General features: G+C 41.0%; 1 protein-coding gene across 3 annotated transcripts in view; it reads right to left on the reverse strand.

Moving 5' to 3' along the window:
* Positions 1-21,978, reverse strand: part of LPCAT1 (lysophosphatidylcholine acyltransferase 1) — a 184,480-nt gene that overhangs the window by 94,528 nt on the left and 67,974 nt on the right. For all 3 annotated transcript variants that reach the window (XM_048839485.2, XM_075125481.1, XM_048839484.2), the window contains exon 10: positions 10,426-10,551. In XM_048839485.2, the coding sequence (XP_048695442.1) occupies positions 10,426-10,551 (126 nt within the window). The remainder of the gene's footprint in view (positions 1-10,425; positions 10,552-21,978) is intronic.

Genomic DNA, 21,978 nt, shown 5'->3' on the forward strand with positions numbered 1-21,978 from the left:
GAAAATAGGAGGGTGTGCTGTCTTCCAGGTGCTAAGATACGGGATGTAGACCTGAGGTTGAAAAGGATTCTAAAGGGAGCGGGAAAGAATCCCCTAATTATCCTTCATGTGGGAACAAATGATACGGCTAGATTCTCGCTGGAAAGTATTAAGGGAGACTATGCTAGGCTGGGGAGGACGCTTAAGGAAATTGAGGCTCAGGTGATCTTTAGTGGGATTCTGCCTGTTCCTAGAGAAGGGCAACAAAGGTGTGACAAGATTATGACTATCAATAGATGGCTTAGGCAGTGGTGCTATAAGGAGGGCTTTGGGATGTATGGTCATTGGGAGGCATTCATGGATAGAGGACAGTTCTCTCGGGATGGACTTCATCTGAGTAGGGAAGGAAATAGACTTCTAGGATGGAGGTTGGCACAACTGATTAAGAGAGCTTTAAACTAGGAATTTGGGGGAGATGGTTGGGAGATGTCCAGGTAATCTCCACGCCAGAATTTAGCATAGAGTGGAAAGAAAATAAAGTAAGAGTGGATACAGCTGTAGGTAGGAGGAAGGGCAGTGTAGATACAAGTCTAATAGGTTATACTGGTAGTAAAATAACCGTGCCTAATAGGGTACAGAATGTGAGTGAGGCCAAACAGCAAAAATTAAGATGTTTGTACACTAATGCAAGGAGCCTAGGTAATAAAATGGAGGAACTAGAGTTACTGGTGCAGGAAGTGAAACCAGATATTATAGGTATAACAGAGACCTGGTGGAATAGTAGTCATGACTGGGCTACAGGTATTGAAGGGTATGTGCTGTTTAGGAAAGACCGAAATAAAGGTAAAGGTGGTGGAGTAGCACTCTATATCAATGATGAGATAGAATGTAAAGAAATAAGAAGCGATGAAATGGATATGACTGAGTCTGTCTGGGCAACAATTAAATTGGGGAAGAAAACTATTAGAGCCTCCCCTGGGATAGTGCTTGGGGTGTGCTATAGACCGCCGGGATCTAATTTGGATATGGATAGAGCCCTTTTTAATGTTCTTAATAAAGTAAATACTAATGGAAACTGTGTGATCATGGGAGACTTTAACTTCCCAGATATAGACTGGAGGACGAGTGCTAGTAATAATAATAGGGCTCAGATTTTCCTAGATGCGATAGCTGATGGATTCCTTCAGCAAGTAGTTGCTGAACCGACTAGAGGGGATGCCATTTTAGATTTGGTCTTGGTGAGTAATGAGGACCTCATAGAGGAAATGGTCGTAGGGGATAATCTTGGCTCAAGTGATCATGAGCTAATTCAGTTCAAACTGAATGGAAGGATTAACAAAAATAAATCTGCAACTAGGGTTTTTGATTTCAAAAGGGCTGACTTTCAAAAATTAAGGAAATTAGTTAGGGAAGTGGATTGGACTGAAGAATTTATGGGTTTAAAGGTAGAGGAGGCCTGGGATTATTTTAAATTAAAGCTGCAGAAGCTATCGGAAGCCTGCATCCCAAGAAAGGGGAAAAAATTCATAGGCAGGAGTTGTAGACCAAGCTGGATGAGCAAGCATCTTAGAGAGGTAATTAAGAAAAAGCAGAAAGCATATAGGGAGTGGAAGAAGGGAGGGATCAGTAAGGAAAGCTACCTTATTGAGGTCAGAATATGTAGGGATAAAGTGAGACAGGCTAAAAGTCAAGTAGAGTTGGACCTTGCAAAGGGAATTAAAACCAATAGTAAAAGGTTCTATAGTCATATAAATAGGAAGAAAACAAAGAAAGAAGAAGTGGGACCGCTAAAAACTGAGGATGGAGTGGAGGTCAAGGATAATCTAGGCATGGCCCAATATCTAAACAAATACTTTGCCTCAGTCTTTAATAAGACTAAAGAGGATCTTAGGGATAATGGTAGCATGATAAATGGGAATGAGGATATGGAGGTAGACATCACCATATCTGAGGTAGAAGCGAAACTCAAACAGCTTAATGGGACTAAATCGGGGGGCCCAGATAATCTTCATCCAAGAATATTAAAAGAATTGGCACAAGAAATTGCAAGCCCATTAGCAAGAATTTTTAATGAATCTGTAAACTCAGGGGTTGTACCGTATGATTGGAGAATTGCTAACATAGTTCCTATTTTTAAGAAAGGGAAAAAAAGTGATCCAAGTAATTATAGGCCTGTTAGTTTGACATCTGTAGTATGCAAGGTCTTGGAAAAGATTTTGAAGGAGAAGGTAGTTAAGGACATTGAAGTCAATGGTAAATGGGACAAAATACAACATGGTTTTACAAAAGGTAGATCGTGCCAAACCAACCTGATCTCCTTCTTTGAGAGAGTAACAGATTTTTTAGATAAAGGAAACGCAGTGGATCTAATTTACTTAGATTTTAGTAAAGCGTTTGATACTGTGCCACATGGGGAATTATTAGTTAAATTGGATAAGATGGGCATCAATAGGAAAATTGAAAGGTGGATAGGGAATTGGTTAAAGGGGAGACTACAACGGGTCCTACTGAAAGGTGAACTGTCAAGTTGGAGGGAGGTTACCAGTGGAGTTCCTCAAGGATCAGTTTTGGGACCAATCTTATTTAATCTTTTTATTACTGACCTGGGCACAAAAAGTGGGAGTGTGCTAATAAAGTTTGCAGATGATACAAAGCTGGGAGGTATTGCTAATTTAGAGAAGGACAGGGATACCCTACAGGAGGATCTGGATGACCTTGTAAACTGGAGTAATAGGAATAGGATGAAATTTAATAGTGAGAAGTGTAAGGTCATGCATTTAGGGATTAATAACAAGAATTTTAGTTATAAGCTAGGGACGCATCAACTAGAAGTAACGGAGGAGGAAAAGGACCTTGGAGTATTGGTTGATCATAGGATGACTATGAGCTGCCAATGTGATATGGCTGTGAAAAAAGCTAATGTCATCTTGGGATGCATCAGGAGAGGTATTTCCAGTAGGGATAAGGAGGTTTTAGTACCGTTATATAAGGCACTGGTGAGACCTCACCTGGAATACTGTGTGCAGTTCTGGTCTCCCATGTTTAAGAAGGATGAATTCAAACTGGAACAGGTACAGAGAAGGGCTACTGGGATGATCCGAGGAATGGAAAACTTGTCTTATGAAAGGAGACTCAGGGAGCTTGGCTTGTTTAGCCTAACTAAAAGAAGGTTGAGGGGAGATATGATTGCTCTCTATAAATATATCAGAGGGATAAATACCAGAGAGGGAGAGGAATTATTTAAACTCAGTACCAATGTGGACACAAGAACAAATGGATATAAACTGGCCACTAGGAAATTTAGATTAGAAATTAGACGAAGGTTTCTAACCATCAGAGGAGTGAAGTTTTGGAATAGCCTTCCGAGGGAAGTAGTGGGGGCAAAAGATCTATCTTGCTTTAAGATTAAACTCGATAAGTTTATGGAGGAGATGGTATGATGGGATAACATGGTTTTGGTAATTAAATATTCATGGTAAATAGGCCCAATGGCCTGTGATGGGTTTTTAGATGGGGTAAGATCCAAGTTACCCGGAAAAGAATTTTCTGTAGTATCTGGCTGATGAATCTTGCCCATATGCTCAGGGTTTAGCTGATCGCCATATTTGGGGTCGGGAAGGAATTTTCCTCCAGGGCAGATTGGAAGGCCCTGGAGGTTTTTCGCCTTCCTCTGTAGCATGGGGCACGGGTCACTTGCTGGAGGATTCTCTGCTCCTTGAGGTCTTCAAACTACAATTTGAGGACTTCAATAGCACAGATATAGGTGTGAGGTCTTTTTTAGGAGTGGTGGGTGAAATTCTGTGGCCTGCATTGTGCAGGAGGTCAGACTAGATGATCATAATGGTCCCTTCTGGCCTTAATATCTATGAATCTATGAATCTATGACTCATATCCAGCTTCTCGTCCACTGTCACCCCTAGGTCCTCTTCCGCAGAACTGCTGCCTAGCCATTCGGTCCCTAGTCTGTAGCTGTGCATTGGATTCTTCCATCCTAAGTGCAGGACCCTGCACTTATCCTTATTGAACCTCATCAGATTTCTTTTGGCCCAATCCTCCAATTTGTCTAGGTCCTTCTGTATCCTATCCCTCCCCTCCAGCGTATCTACCACTCCTCCCAGTTTAGTATCATCCGCAAATTTGCTGAGAGTGCAATCCACACCATCCTCCAGATCATTTATGAAGATATTGAACAAAACCGGCCCCAGGACCGACCCTTGGGGCACTCCACTTGATACCGGCTGCCAACTAGATGTCCTGCAGGGGGCTAAGACAATCAAGACCCTAGGTAAAGGGACACTTGGTTTGTGCAGAAGGAGGGCAGGAAGCCCCACAAGCTGAAGGGCAGGAGAGGGAGTAGCCCAGGGGAAGAAACTGCTAGTTCAAGTGGTTTACTGCTATCCCTAGGGCCCCTGGGCTGGGACCCAGAGTAGAGGGCGGGTCTGGGTCCCTCCCTCTCCACTCCCCTCCTTTAGGACACTAGTGGGGCAGTTAATACTCCAGTTCAAGGGCAAGAAATGGTGCCCTGAACACCCCACACCCCAGAATAGAAAGCGCGAGACCCATCATAGTAGTGCTGGCAATTTGCCACACTATAGATTCTGAAAAAGGTTTAGGGGTCATAGTGAACAATCAACTCAATATGATCTGCTATTGTGATGCTGTGGCAAAAAGGACTAATACATGATCCTTTGATGTATAAACGGGGGGCCATGAGTAGAAGTAGGGAAGTGATTTTAACTCTGTTTATGGCATTGCTAAGAGTGATACTGGAATACTGTAAAAAGAAAAGGAGTACTTGTGGCACCTTAGAGGCTAACCAATTTATTTGAGCATGAGCTTTCGTGAGCTACAGCTCACTTCATCGGATGCATACTGTGGAAACTGCAGAAGACATTATATACACAGAGACCATGAAACAATACCTCCTCCCACCCCACTCTCCTGCTGGTAATAGCTTATCTAAAGTGATCATCCAGTTTTGGTGTTCACATTTTAAAATGGATTTTCAATAACCAGAGAAGGTGCAGAAAAGAGCCACAAAAATTATTTGAGGGCTGGAGAAAATGCTTTACAGTGAGAGGCTTACGGAGATCAATCTGATTAGCTTATCAAAAAGATCCGGGAGCGACTTGATTACAGTGTATAAGTACTTTCAGAGGGTGAGAATACTGGCTACAAAAGGCTCTTTAATCTGGCAGAGAAAAGCATAACATGGCTGAAAGCCGGAATCAGACAAACTTCAAATCAGAAATGAGGCACACATTTTTAACTATGAGGGTGATTTGGCATTGGAACAAGCCACCAAAAGATGTGGTGGACATTCCATCTCTTGATGTCTTCAAAGCAAGACTGCATGCCTTTCTGGAAGATATGCTTTAACCAAACAAGTTACTGGGCTTGATTTAGGTTTAACTAAGTGAAATGGTCAGAATACATAATCTAGTGGTCCCTTCTGGCCTTCAAAATCCACAAATCTATGAAAACAGAGCAATTCAATGTAGCAGACAAAGCTATAACATGATCCAGTGACTGGAATTCAAAGCTAGACAAATTCATACTGGAAATAAAGTGTAAATTTTAACTGCAACAATCTACTAAGGGATGTGGTAAATTCTACATCATTTGAAATCTTTATAATTAAGACTGGATATCTTCCTAGAAGTCATGCTCTTGTTCAACCACAAGTTTTTGGGCTTGATGTAGGAATTATTGAGTGACATTTTAGGGGCGAGTCAAACGATATAATTGCAACAGTCCTTTCTGGCCTTCAAATCGAGAATAAACTGCGTAGTGACTGCACCTCAAGCAAGCGTATGTTGAGGGTCCTACTGCAAGCCACATTCCACTGTGCAATAAAACAGGATTGCAGTCTTCCTATTAGTGGGGAAAAGCCAAGAACAGCTGAGATTTCCCCCAGTGTACAGATGCCAGAGTGAATAAAAATTCATGGATTTAAAAATAAATAGATTTTTTAAAATTTATGATCAGATTTTTTATTTTATTTAAATTATAATTTTTTCTTTATAAAAATACACGCATTTACAATTAAATCTGAATTCAATATAAAAAACATGATATGGCCTAAACTTATTATAATCTCTTAAAACATTTAAATAAAAAATAAATACGCTGAATTTATAAGCCTCTATCAAAACTATGAGTTAAAGGCTTCTTTTCTACATAAAGAAAGTATTGGGGGAAAACATCTAATTTTTGAGGCTAAGCTTTGGCACAACAGGTCAGCCTAAGTAAGTTAGGAGACTGTCTCATTTTCAAAAAACTGAAGCGAATAGGAACTTAAACTCCAGTCCCTTTCATTTAGGCGTATTTGAAACATATTTCCCAGGCTGACCTGAAATAATCAGTTTAATTCACTGACTACAATTAATCCCTCTGTTTAATAAATAATTTAGTTATAAACTTGAAACATGTTTTGATAAGATAAAATTACTTATCCAAAACATTTAAGGTTTTGTTCAATAAAAAATGAATTTTATATGCTGTTTCTTGTTTAATTAAATTCCAGTTACCATTCTAAGGCAGCATGACACAAATCATGGGCAAAAAGTTAATTATCTAACAAACAAGCAATATTATATCATTCAACATTTTCTAACATACTAAAACTGTACAATAAATAAGAATCTGAAAATATTAAGCCATATAATTGCTTAAATAAATGTATACAGTTATAGGGTACCATCCTAGTTAGCAAAAAGATGTCCCAAATATAGTATAAAGGCTCTATTTAGTTGTAAATCAACATTTGTTAATGCTTTATCAATCACTGAGAATGCACTTTTCTTTAGAAAATAACTGGAGTAAAAATGGAAAAGTTGATTAAAACTAATTTTTTAAATCAATGCTTTCCACTTAGTGATTTAAATCAATCCACCCTGATAAACACCTAATTCAGGGAGTCAATCCACCCTGACAGACACCCAAATCAAGGAGTCACAGAGCCTCTGAAAAATCAAGGAAGAATGCCCATTTTAGTAGAGTTTCATTGTTGGTTTTCGCAACAGCCACTAATATCCAGAATTCAAGAGGACATAATTTGGGTGAACAGCTTTGAGGCTGATTGGTAGCCTGCTGAGCAGGCACAGAAGCCAAGCAATGTTGCAAGGAGACTAAAATGAGCCCTTGGATTAGCACTTGCATACTAAAGGCGAGGGGCTTACATTGAGTACAGGTCAGCTCAGAGCCTTTAGGGTAAATTTGGTGCGGAGAATAAAATGTTCCTGCTGACTGCCTGTAGCATTCTCTATTGTACTGTTGGAGACCCTTTTAGCTGTAAGGTCTCTACAGAAAAAGCACTTATCCTTACTGTTGTTCTTCTATCTTCTATATTTCCTACACTAGAAATTATTTTCTCCTTTCCTTCCTTGTATGTACAGCCGCTGGAAAATAAAGGATTAATTAGTGAAAGGAAATAATTAGAGTTGGGAAAGGAAACATGAGGCTACACTCCATGATTCCAGGTGAGGAGGCAAACAAGAAAACTTGAAAGAAAGTTTCCAGATTGGTGCTTACTCGGGTTGTTGTATAGCTGTTAATAGCAGTTAACTTACGTGATTAACTCAAAAAAATTAACCATGATTAAAAAAATTAATCACAAACTAATTGTCGTTTTAATTGCATTGTTAAACAATAGAATACCAATTGAAATTTATTAAAATATTTTGGATGTTCTTCTACATTTTAAAGTATATTGATTTCAATTGCAATACAGAATACGAAGTGTACACTGCTCAGTTTATATTTATTTTTTATTACAAATATTTGCATTGTGAAAGTGATAAACAAAAGAAACTATTTTTCAATTCACCTCAGACAAGTACTGTAGTGCAAACCCTTTATTGTAAGAGTGCAACTTACAAATGTAGATTTTTTTTTTTGTTACATAGCTGCACTACAAAAACAAAACAATGCAAAACTTTAGAGCCTACAAGTCCACACTCGGTCCTACTTTTTGTTCAGCCAATCGCTAAGACAAACAAGTTTGTTTACCTTTACGGGAGATAATGCTGCCCACTTCTTATTTACAATATCACCAGAAAGTGAGAACAGGCGTTCGCATGGGACTTTTGTAGCTAGCATTGCAAGGTATTTACGTTCCAGATATGTTAAACATTCATATGCCTCTTTGTGCTTCAGCCACCATTTGAGAAGACATGTTTCCATGCCGATGATGCTCGTTAAACAAATAATGTGTTAATTAAATTTGTGACTGAACTCCTTGGGGGAGAATTGTATGTCTCCAGTTCTATTTTACCCACATCCTGCCATATATTTCATGTTATAGTAGTCTCGGATGATGATCCAGCACATGTTGTTCATTTTAAAAACACTTTCACTGCAAATTTGACAAAATGCAAAGAAGATACCAATGTGAGATTTCTAAAGATAGCTACAGCACTTGACCCAAGGTTTAAGAATCTGAAGTGCCTTCCAAAATCTGAGAGAGATGAGGTGTGGAGCATGCTTTCAAAAGTCTTAAAAGAGCAACACTCCAATGTAGAAACTACAGAACCCGAAGCACCAAAAAAGAAAATCAACTTTCTGCTGATGGCATCTGACTCAGATGATGAAAATGAACATGCTTTGGTCCGCTCAGTATTGAGCAGAACCTGTCATCAGCATTGATGCATGTCCTCTGGAATGGTGGTTGAAGCATGAAGGGACATATTAATGTTTAGCATATCTGGCATGTAAATATCTTGCGACACTGGCTACAACAGTGCCATGAAAACGCCTGTTCTCACTTTCAGGTGACATTGTAAACAAGAAGCGGGCAGCATTATCTCCTGCAATGTAAACAAACTTGAATGTCTGAGCCATTGGCTGAACAAGAAATAGGACTGAGTGAACTTGTAGGCTCTAAAGTTTTATACTGTTTTATTTTTGAATGCAATTTTTTTTTTTTTACATAATTCAACATTTGTAAGTTCAACTTTCATGATAAAGAGATTGCACTACAGTACTTGTATTAGGTGAATTGAAAAATACTATTTTTGTTTTTTACATTGCAAATATTTGTAATAAAAAAATAAATATAAAGTGGGAACTATACACTTTGTATTCTGTGTTATAATTGAAATCAATATATTTGAAAATGTAGAAAAAACCCAAAAACATTTAAATAAATGGTATTCTATTATTGACAGTGCGATTAATTGTGATTAATTTTTTTAATTGCTTGACAGCCATAGTGCTCACACATCAGCCTTAATCAATATTGGCAGAAGATAGAACCATAAGCTGTCCACAGCTGCTTTTTCTAGGCATGCTGGGAGAGGAGCAACCAGTTGAAGCACTGTGTACATTTGTTGTCTTATAAGATCATCCAAGACTTGTCTGAAGTATAACAAGTGTGGGATTTTAAAAATAAATCCAGTGAGATGATTCCAGGCACTTGAGGAAGACAGACAAAACACCAATAATATTGTTTAGCTAGGCCACACTTTAGCTAAGTAACACATCTGGGAACTATCTGGCAACAAGACATCTAGTGCAGGTTATCCTTCTTTCTGTAAGTTGTGCCACCCAGGTGGCCACTACTGGCTGCCCCACATCTCTCTCTCTTTACCACCAGGGGGAGGGGTGCCCCCAGTTCACTCCCCCACACATTGACCCCAGCACTGGGTTCTGACTGCCCAACCCCTTGTATGAAAATTAAGGGAAGAGTGGGTTGACTCCTTGCCATACAAGACATTAGGAGGCCCAATTCTATTTCCCACTTTCTTTAGGAGATTCCCTCTAATCTGTGGTGGAACTGGACACTCTATCAAATGCTTATCCACATGAGGCATCCACCAAGTTATGACAACATGAATTTTACAATATGTCCTAACCCACCAGTTCCCTGGGCTGCTCAGGAGAAGGTGAAACAACCCCACATTGCGCCCAGGCCAATCTGGCAGTGAGGGAAAAATTCCTTCTCATCGTCCCAAAAAATAACTAGGATGATGCCCAAAGCAAGGCCCCAAAACCTGGATATCCTACTCTCATCCCAAGAGGAAGAGCTTTGTTCACGGTGCAGAATGACACCTCAGGCAGGGGGAAGGGCTTATAAACCGTCAGCTGATGGCTCAGGAGCCAAAAGATTAACACGGCACCCTTCTGTCCAGCCAGCCAGTTAAGGTTCTCCCCCTCCCCGCTCAAGTCCATGAGGAAGGGAGGAAATAAGAGGGGCAATCCTTAAAGGAGCCAAAGACTTTCTTTCACCTGCTGGTCCAGACAAAGGCTCTCCAACCTCGGAAGGTGCATAGGAGGGGACCTCGAGTGAGGTACTTCTTGTAATATACATTAGTGCTTTCTCTTTGTAATATAAAATTCCATTTTCTAGTCATAAAGGTAACTAAGACAGTTGTGTGTGTATAAATGTCAGTGAAACAATATTGTAATAATCATGCTTTATAAATAAAAATCATTTTATATGCTCACCCAAGGCTTCTCACAAGCTTTGCAAATTCTAAAAGGCAGGTGTTTGAAGGCAGACGAAGTTGTCCTTCAGCCAAAGCTAGCTGGCAGTCTTCAAATGTGTAGTCTGTTACTGAAACTCCCAAAGCCCTTGAGTAAAGAAATCCGATACAGTAAATATCATCTCTTTTGATACACAAATCTATCTTTTACACACACACACCCCCACCCTCCCACCCCTTTATTACCTTGGCTCTGCACAGCATTAAACCCTATACAAATATATCAAAGCGAAAATTTAAAAAGTGAATAGACAACGGGGAAAATGTAAGTACACCTCTACCCCGATATAACGCGGTCCTCGGGAGCCAAAAAATCTTACCGCGTTATAAATGAAACCGCGTTATATCGAACTTGCTTTGCCCTCAAGCATTTCCGTTATTAATAGTCACTTCCTGCCCCCTGACTGACCCCTCAAAACCCCCGACCCATCCAACCCCCCCCTGCTCCTTGTCCCGACTACCTCTCCGGAGACCCCCTGCCCCTAACCACACCTCCCAAGACCCCACCCCCTATCTAAGCCCCCCTGCTCCTGGTCCCCTGACCAACCCCTGAGACCCTCTGCCCCTTATCCAACCCTTCAGCCCCGGCCTGGCACCCTTAACACACCACTCAGAGCAGCGTGTCGGAGCCAGACACGCTGATCCGCCCCACCTCGCCCCGCCCCCGAGCGCTGCTTTACTGCGTTATATCCGAATTCGTGTTATATCAGGTCACGTTATATCAGGGTAGAGGTGTACAAAAAACTAAAGATACATTCTACGGAAACCTGCTGCATGAATGTTTACTTTGACTCTTCAGATACAAGTCCAAGGAGATACAAAAGAAAAGAACACTAAGGATAATATAATAGGCGAACAAAAATAAGGAAATAAAATTCACATCAAAGCTTCCTGAAGTATGACCATGGAAAAAATACCACTGACCTACAGGGTCCCAGAGCCCCAGCCCAGAACTCTACACAGCACTGAAACAGCCCCACAACCCGATCCCCTGTGAGCCTGAGTCAGCTGGCACGGGCCAGCCATGGGTTTTTCTTTGCTGTGTAGACATACCCAGAAACTGAGGAGGATGGTGTCCTAAGGTGAAACTGACACAGGGAGCCCAAAGACTGAAATTGACCAGGAAGCCCAGAGCTGAGGAAAAATTGATGAAGGCTCCTTACTCATAGGTGCAACCGACAAGAATGCTTGTGAAAGTGATGATGGCACCCTATGAGAAGGGTGCTTTGGTGTAGACACACACTCTGTTGGCATCTGCTTGAATGACTTCTCAGCTTGCCTGAGTCTTGTTTGTTTCTCCCATGAGGAGAAGGGGTCTCTGACTGCTCCAATAGGATCTCAGTCTGCTATGGCAAATTCTTATATTGACAAGGTCTCTTAAGACCTTTGCAGCTTGGAGAGAGATTTTCCTCATCTCCGGAGTACTGGAGGCATGAATAGAGCAGGTGGAATTCACCTGATCCCTCAAAGCCTCTTTGAAGATGTTCTAAAGGAGTTTTCCATAAGAAACAGATTTAAGCCTTGATTCACTAATCTGCCATGTATGTTCTTGAAAACCTTGAAAATCACACACACTGCTGTCAAGTGACTCTCCCCAAGGAAGATACAAGGAAGACAGTTGTGTCTTTCTTTTAGAAGTATCACTCTTGAAGCCAGGAGATAGAGGACAAGACATACTGTAGGCAGTCCAGTGAAATTTACTAATTTCCTACAACTAACCTAGTATTTAAGCTTTTTTTTTTCAATACCAATAAGCCAAAAAGAAATAGAAAGGAGTATGTGAAAATCTAAACTAGCTGCTTCATGAAAAAAAATCCTACCTACTTATCTTAATCTAAAACTAAATAGAGTGGGAGGAGGAACACTGAGAAGTTCCAACTCTTCGACAGGGTAACCACAAATTGCTGATTGGAGGTTGGGGTCGCTCTTCCTCTTCTGCTCTTGAGGGCAGAAGCTTGAGAGTATGAGGAACACATGCACGTCCCCCGACTTCTAGATTTAAAAAAAAAGTCCAAACGCCTGTGCAGGGGTGACAGCACATCATGAATGGGATCCATATGCACAGGAGTTCAAAGAACCACCACCATTACTTCAAGGTTTTATTCAAACTGTAGCTCACAGAACATTTCCTAAAGGTACACAATGAAAAAGACAAGTGTGTACCTAGCATGAAATACAAGCAAGCTTAACTTTTTCCCAAATAGTTGGGACAAAAAGTGATATAAAGAAAAAAAAATCTTGAAGTTCCCATAATCCAAAATAAATTAAGAACTTTTAGTTTTGCTTCATAGAGCTTGATACTCCGAGGTGCCAAAAAGGGGGCCTCAGCTGCCATGATACTGCGGAGTAATTTTTTTTTTGATTGAGTAGCACTGTGTTTGCTATACTGAAGGTCAGAGAAAAACATCTGAAATAAGTGTTTAATCACTTTAAATTCCATGGAGACTACTGCTACATATAGTTTTAAAACCAGCTTTTCAAAATAATAATAATTTAGAACCCTCTAAGGCAGTGGTTCTTAACCTGGGGTGCACGCACTCCCTGGGGGTGCGAGACGCCCTTTCTGGGGGTGCGAGACATACCAGATTTTTTTAGAAAGTACATCATCGAAAACACAAATTAAGCACCTATGTATTTATTAACATTATACATTTTTTAACAAATTACTGTAATATACAAACAAAATATATCTAGGTTTAAAGAACTGACCTACTTCAACTATTTTTGATAAGGGGCGCGAGAACATATTTTGAGCACCAAAGGGATGCAGGCTGCAGTAAAGGTTAAGAACCACTGCTCTAAGGTGTACAATTAATTCAAAATGCTTCCTTCCAACATGCATTACTTTGCATTTATCAACAAAGAACTGTATCTGCAATTGTGTAGCCCATTCACCTACTTTGGCTAAATTCCTCTGAATTTCCTTACAGTCCTCTTTGACTAACCTAAATAATTTTGCATTATCTGCAAATCTTGTGATCTCATTGCTCATATTCCTTTCCAGATCATTCATAAATGTATTAAACACTGAATCTAATACAGAGCCTTGAAGCATGCCATCACTAACCTCATGTCTGATGAAAATTGACCATTTAATCCTATTCTTCATTCACTGGATATTAGCTAGTTTTTGATTCATGACAACACTTTGCCCCTAAGCCCCAAATCATTTAGTAGCTGCTTCTCAGGGAGAATGTCAAAAGCCCCAAACACTTCTCCTTTATCTACAATTTATTGAGAAGTTCAAAGAATTCTAATAGATGAGTAAGACATGATTTTCCTTTGCAGAAACTACGCTGGTTAGATGCTAACAAATCAGGATGGTAAAACAATCAATAATGATGAAAAAAAGCAGAAATATTCTATTAATATTAGCATTCTGTATTTGAAAAGAAGCTGGATACTATTCATAGTTTACAGTGATAATGAAATACGTTTTATTCTGACAGTATCGAGGCAGGATGCTAAACGACTGCTAAATCTAAACACTCATGTCTGCAGTAGCCAAGAGTTTTAAAGAAATTGGCTGATGCAATTCTGAAGCACTGATTTTGATACTTAACTAACTGTAGAATACTGAGGAAGTCCTATAGGATTAGAAAAAAGCAACAGTTGTGCCAATACTTAAAAAGAATGAATGGGGTGATCCAATAAGTACAGGCTGGTTAGCATAATATCAGTCCTAGGCAAAGACACGGAGAGGCTGATATAAGGATGTAATCAGGAAGAACTCTCTAAAACAATAGCTTCTAAAGTTGAAAAATAAAACAAGTTTAAACGGTGCTACTCAGCTCAAACCATTTGCAAGGGAACCTTGACATGAAGTTTAAAGATTTCCTGGAGGAACGCCTTCTTTCCTTTCAAAAAACTTAATAAGCATGCAATAGACAGAACTTCCCCCTGGACATAATGTAATTCTCCAAGGCAGGGTCATATTGTCCGATAATTTCACAGGTAAGAATTTTCCCTCTGTCTCCACCATATCATACAGATACTTTGGGATGCAGAAAGCAGTAAATTGTCCCAAGGGAGGAAGACAGGGAAGATTCATTTAATCCATCTAGATCTGAAAAGGCATTCAAGAGTTAACGGAGCTCCCTGTTTCAGAACACTCTTTTGCCTCAGCAAGAGTGAAGATGTTGACTCTATGTTGTTTGAGAAAGTGTGGATGGAAGTGCCTGTAGTAGCCTTATGAACTCATAAAATATGAGCAATCTCTCCGTCCACAAAACGGCTGCTCCTTTCAGAGTGCACAGTAACGAGGCTTTGAATGTCTCTGCTATATTTGAATGTATCTGCTTTATTCCTCTGTAACTCTATTCACATCAACTCATACATTTCTACTTACTTACTATTACAAACTTACTATGTTTGGATTCAACACTTCCTATTATATGAGAAAGATCATGGTAATCTTGGGGATAGAAGCCTGATTAGTTCACAGACATAAAAGTCTTTTAGACCAATTCTGAGATAAGGAGGCAACAGCCTCTGCTTCTGAGTGCCTTCCTTCTGCAGTACCTTTTTTTTTGGTTTCCCAATTGGACTTTGATACAAGCAGGTTCATCAACAAGCTTCCAACCTGGCCTGTGATGTACCAAAAAGCTACCTGATCTGGACTGCAATCCCTTGCTGAGCCATCTGACCCTGATTTTTCTTCTTGGTGTAGAACGCGAAGGAACAGGGGCAAAAGCTTCTGCCAGGATGTGAACAAAGCTACTTCTCTAAGCAGTACTGAAGGTTTTCTGTCTCTTTGGCAGTTATACACACACCATATTTCTGATCTTCAAGATTTAGATGTACCCCGGATGTGAAAACTTAGAGAAGATTACATTAGCCCTCTTAGCTATAGTATCATACTAGGAGTTCATATTTAATTGTTTATCTACCATTTATCTCCAACTCTTTTTGCATTCCAGGATACAGTCCCCCAGTAATCTGCTGGAAATGGAGGTGTGAGCTTGATGGTCCACAGCATGAGGCACATTTCCTCCTGTTTCCTCCTTGGGCCCACATCCCATCCCAAGTCATATAGGAGTCCGCATATGTTCCCTCTACATGGGGTCTAGTATCTGTAGTGATGATCAGCTTATCTAGCCTGGCTAACTAAATAATATTAAGAATGAATTAATTAAGAGATGCTAGTACTGGATCTGGAGTAAGAGCTATATATACTGATTTGTTGCAATTGCTGGCTGGAAGTTAAGCAACAACTCTGTCTGGCATCCACATGAGATCAACTGAGCCTATGAGCTGAGTCAGAGATTTTATCTGAGAAGAGGTAAGTGATAATGTTTAGCAAATCAGACACTATCTTGTTCTGAAATAAAAGAATGTCTTTGACAATAACTTAAATGATGGAGTTTTGGGAAGGCTGTAATTGGCCCTTCCACTTTTTGCTCATAGCCATGTTTCTGAAAGCTTTGAGCGATCGCTGCTGAGCCCTGCATAACACGATGAGACAGTCTTCCAGACAAGGAAAGACATGTATCCCTTTAACTTGAAGGGAGGGATGATGTGACATTTTTGAATATCTGTTTTTAAGTTTCGAGTCTAAAAACTGAGTACTCTGCTTTAAAAATGCTTCCTGTTGTAGCAGAAGCTAAAGTATCTCCAGCGGCTGTTCCTGATCATATCTCCAGTAGACCTCCAATAGGTTTATTTTCATATTCTGAAGTTTGGGAAGACAATACTGTTATGATGAATTTCAGTATCTCCATCTGGAATACTGATCTCCTCATGGACTTGTTGGAGACCAGAGGTCCAACATGGGCTATGTGCCATTGTTTCTCTTTTACCATAAAGAATTTTGTGCCCTTTCCAAAATCTCTCTCTACAGAAGTGGTTCTACTGTTACAATATGTAGGAGATGGTTCATACGAGGGGGTGTACACCACCAGAGAGACTGACAGGACAGTCTGCATGGCATGTATCCTGTGTATGTCTCTCTAAGGAAGAGGGTAGCCACTACATGACCTTTTTTTGGAACCCCTGGAGGTGGAGAGGCGGTAGGCTCATCTCCCAGAGAAGAGGATTTAAATCTTTTCAGCCCACGCACCGCACTGTTGAGACAAACCAGTGGCCAATTTGGCTCAGAATGGGGTATCTGGCAGTGGACAGTACCAAATGCTTCAGAGGAAGTTCAAAAACAGCCATTACAAAATAATCTGCTTGCAGGTGAAATTTCTTCTTAACCAGTCAGTTTACACTCCGACCTGAGACTTCACATCCCTAATTTATTTTAATCCTACATAATGGAACAGTGGATGTTCTCCAGACATTATATATTTGGGATGGGAGGGATAGAGGAAATTTTAAATTCAACAGTGGATGTGGGCCAGCAAAAGAATATCTTAGCTGTTGAGCCCAGTGTTAGGATTTTGAAAGATATTTGTCAAGCGTCTATTTCAAGGTGACGGGTTGGAAAGAAGGGAGCAGGAACATTCAAGAACATCAAAAACGAAGGGGAGAATCCAGGTTGCTATTGTAAGATCATGGCAGTGATGTGGGAGAAGTGATGGAGGGAGCAATAAAGTCCAGTGAAGAGTCAAAATAAGGAAGTTTTGTTCTTACCTGAACATTTATCTTTTCATAACAGAGAATCCATCAGTCTAGATGAAACTATTGGGTAACCACACCCACAAGCTCTCACGAAGCAGCTCAGTGGATCCAAGTTTTGATGCTTACCTAGTCCCCCTATGTAAACTCAGGAACTGCATCACAAGCCCATATGTTCTGCCACTTAAAGTCCAAAAATAATTTAAAAATTAAAGAAATAAAAATCTAGACTGACTGACTCCCTATTACAAAACAAATTGATTCTTAACTGTAAAGTTGTCTTATTCTCTAAGACACAACCCAATTGTTTGGAACAGACTACTGGGAATTAGCAATCAGTCCAGACCCCAGAAAGAAAAGAGAACAAATGGAAATGGCAGCTGACTGCAAGACATGACAACAAAGGCAACATCTGCTGTTTATGATTCACAAAACATTACAAAATGGATGCAAGAGTGGAGGACCTCCGTATAGCTGCTTTGCAGATTTCCTCATGAAAGCTATACTTCTCCCTCCTTTCTCACTCCCCAAAAAGTTAAAAATAGGTCTTGTAAAGAGAGCTTTTTTAGACTAAGAATAAATGTTTTCTCTCTTATAATAATTAATAATTGCTCCTCAGACCTAGTGGGCAATAATTGCTTTTGAAGCTTTGAGACCTCAATTCATGCCAGCATAAGTGATTTAAAAAACACCCATTTTTTGGAAATACTTTTTCTGCCTAAGTAGAATTTTATAGCTTAACAGATTTAGGTAAAGCCACCTTATTTCCTTAGGAGGATAAGAGCAGAATAAAGACAGCGTACTCTCTTGCTTTAGATGACAGGGTAACACTGTTTTAGGAAGCAGTGCAGGTGTTCTCCAAAGAATCACACTGTCAGGAAAGAACTCAAGGCTTTCTTAAAGGATAAGGGACACAATTCACTGGATCTTCCTTGCCCAAATTATGACCACAAAAAATGCAACTTTAAGTGACAAGAACAATAAAGAACCCACCACTGATTTAAAAGATTATTTCCTCAACCACCCCAGTTCCAAGTTAAGCTTCCAACTAATAAGTACTTTAACTGGAAGAGTAAGTTTTGCCACTGTTTTGGTTATCTCAACATGTGAGGGTGAGAAACTAAACTGTTATTTTGGATGACTGGAGGGCCTCCCACAAAGGACATCATTATAAGGACCTATAAGATGCCACGGCTCAGATATTTAATGAAGCCATCAAATAAGAAGCAAAGTTAGGTTGGCATATGCTGATTTTGCAGTGAGGCCATATCCAGATAATTTCATCTAATTCAGACAGAGTCACATGATGAATGAGAACTCTTTCTGGAGAAGTCTCATCAGGATATACATTATGAATAGCTAGTAATGGGTCTGCTATGACTGATGGAGCTGTGTTGATTAGGGCAACGGAAATAATTTTGGCTGGTAGGAGGGCTTACCCCAAGTAACTCAAACATGCCTGGAGAGTATCCTTTGGCCTACTTCTGGGATGGTGTCCCTGGCTTCTGTTTGCCAGAAGCTGGGAATGAGCAACAGGGAATGGATCACTTGATTACCTGTTCTCTGTACCTCTGGAGCACCTGGCATTGGCCACTATCAGAAGCCAGGATACTGGGGTAGATGGACCTTCAGTCTGACCCAGTATGGCCATTCTTATGATATATTCTGTTTCCTTGACTGTTGTAAGGATGTATACTGTATACATGTACAGAGTTCATTCAATAGCAGGATCATCAGGAAATACATCAGAAAAATGGGGTGGATCCTGATATACCCTTCACAGCAAACACTTTACAATGCCAGAGCTGTCTCCTTTGTAATTTCACTTCTGACACTCTGCTGACCTCAAACTGATTTTGAGTAGCCAGTCTCAGCTGGATTTCCCCTCAAGAAGGAAGACGGGTTTTGGATTAAGGTGAAGCGAGACTAAAAAAATTGGATGTTTTGGGGAAGTTGGACCTACCATGGTCCTCATATGAAGAATGGTTAAACTCTAGGTACATAAGAACATAAGAATGGCCATACTGGATCAGACCAAAGGTCCATCCAGCCCAGTACCCTGTCTACCAACAGTGGCCAAAGCCAGGTGCCCCAGAGGAAGTGAACCTAACAGGTAATGATCAAGTGATCTCTCTCCTGTCATCCATCTCCACCCTCTGACAGACAGAGGCTAGGAACACCATTCCTTACCCATCCTGGCTAATAGCCATTAATGGACTTAACCTCCATGAATTTATCCAGTTCTCTTTTAAACCCTGTTCTAGTCCTAGCCTTCACAACCTCCTTAGGCAAGGAGATCCATAGGTTGTCTGTGTGCTGTGAACTTCCTTTTATTTGTTTTAAACCTGCTGCCCATTAATTTCATTTGGTGGCCCCTAGTTCTTATATTATGGGAACAAGTAAATAACTTTTCCTTATTCACTTTCTCCACACCACTCATGATTATATATACCTCTATCATATCCCCCTCAGTCTCCTCTTTTCCAAGATGAAAAGTCCGAGTCTCTTTAATCTCTCCTCATATGGGACCAGTTCCAAACCCCTAATCATTTTAGTGTGCCCTTCTCTGAACCTTTTCCAATGCCAGTATTTCTTTTTTGAGATAAGGAGACCACATCTGTACACAGTATTCAAGATGTGAGCGTACCACAGATTTATATAAGGGCAATAAGATATTCTCCGTCTTATTCACTATCCCTTTTTAAATGATTCCTAACATCCTGTTTGCTTTTTTGACTGCCGCTGCACACTGCGTGGACATCTTCTAAGAACTATCCATGATGACTCCAAGATCTCTTTCCTGATTAGTTGTAGCTATATTAGCCCCCATTATATTGTATGTATAGTTGGGGTTATTTTTTCCAATGTGCATTACTTTACATTTATCCACATTCAATTTCATTTGCCATTTTGTTGCCCAATTACTTAGTTTTGTGAGATCTTTTTGAAGTTCTTCACGGTCTATTTGGTCTTAACTATCTTGAGCAGTTTAGTATCTTCTGGAAACTTTGCTACCTCACTGTTTACCCCTTTCTCCAGATCATTTATGATTAAGTTGAATAGGATTAGTCCTGGGACTGACTCTTGGGGAACACCACTAGTTACCCCTTTCCATTCTGAAAATTTACCATTTAGGAACAAAGAATGTAGGCCATACTTACACAGTGGGGGACTCTATCCTGGGAAGTCATGAATCTGCAAAAGATTTAGGGATTGAGGTGGATAATAGCTGAACATAAGCTCTCAGTGCGACACTGTGGCCAAAAGGGCTAATGCAATCCTGAGATGCATAAACATGGGAATCTCAAGTACAAAGAGAGAGATTATTCTCTCTATTTGGCTCTGTTGCAACCACTCCTGAAATACTATGTCCATCTCTGGTGTCCACAGTTCAAGATGGAGTTTGATAAACTGGAGAAGGCTCAAAGAGCCATGATAATGATAAAAGGATTAGAAAATATGCCTTATAGTCTGATTGTACTCTTTGAGTCAATCTATTTAGCTGAAAAAAAAATGGTTATCTACCTTTCTTAACTGTTGTTCTTCAAGATGTGTTGCTCATGTAGATTCCATTCTAGGTGTGCGTGCACCCACGTGTGGCCAGAGATTTTTGCCTTAGCGGTACCCATAGGGCCAGCTGTGGCGCCCTCTAGAGTGGCACTCATGTCAAGGTATATCAGGTGTTGCCAGCCCACATCCTCTCAGTTCCTTCTTGCAGACAACTCCAACAGAGGGGCAGGGCGGGTGGGTAATGGAATGGACGTGAGCAACACACCTAGAAGAACAACAGTTACAAAAGGTAGGAAACTGTTTTTTCTTCTTCGAGTGCTTGCTCATGTCGATTCCATTCGAGGTGACTGCAAGCAGTATCAATGGAGATGGGCTCAGAGTTCACCACTGTGCAGCCTGTAGTACAGCTCTGCCAAAGCCAATGTCATCTTGAGCCTGCTGGGTCGGCGCACAGTGCGATAGGAACAGAAAACCAAGTAGCGGCCCAACAAATTTCTTGGATCAGCACCTGCGCCAGGAAGTCCGCCGAAAATGCCTGCGCCCGAGTCGAGTGAGCGTCACGATTGCCGGTGGGGGCACTGTTTTGCCAGCTCGTAGCAATAACGGATGCAGGCCGCAATCTAAGATGAGATTCTCTGGGCTGACTTATGGAATGGCCGTGTTCTGTCAGTGTAGAAGGCCAGCACCCGTCTGACATCCAGAGTATGCAACCTGCACTCCTCATCTGATTTACGAGGCTTTAGACAGAGGACCGGTAAGTAAAGACTCAGCAGCATGCCAAACTAGTGCTGGCAAGGCCACACCAGGGCTATGAGGATGGGAGATACTTTGTCTTGCTTTGCCTTGAGCAGGACCCTGTGGACAAATGGCAAAGGCGGAAAGGCGTATATCAGCGCTCCCGACCATGGAATCGGGAAGGCGTCCACTAGGAATTACTTGTCTCTGCTGTGCAAGGAACAGTATATGTGGCACTTCCTGTTCCATCTGGACGCAAATAGGTCCACCTGGGGAGTCCCCCGCCTTTGGAAGATAAGGCTGACCACCTCTGGATGGAGGGACCATTCGTGGTGAGATGAGAAGATGCTGATGAGGTGATCTGCCAGGACATTCTTGGTTCCGGAAAGGTGGGCGACCACCAGATGGATGGCATGCCGCACGGCATGCAGAAGTCCCAGAGGCTGAGTGCCTCCCGACATAGGGGTGACGACCTGGCGCCACCCTGCCTGTTGATGTAATAAATTGCCGCTGTATTGTCCATGAGGACCTGCACCACCTTGCCTTTCAGGTGGGGCAAGAACACCTCAGAGGCCCGGCACGCTGCCTTGAGCTCCCTGATGTTGATATGGAAGGCAAGATCGTGCTGCAGCCAACGGCCCTGGGTGTTGAGCTCACGCAGGTGGGGCCCACAGCTCAGGTCCGACATGTTTGAGACCAGGATGAGCGATGG

The sequence above is a fragment of the Caretta caretta genome, chromosome 2 (genome assembly GCF_965140235.1).
Source record: "Caretta caretta isolate rCarCar2 chromosome 2, rCarCar1.hap1, whole genome shotgun sequence".
Lineage (NCBI taxonomy): Eukaryota > Metazoa > Chordata > Testudines > Cheloniidae > Caretta > Caretta caretta.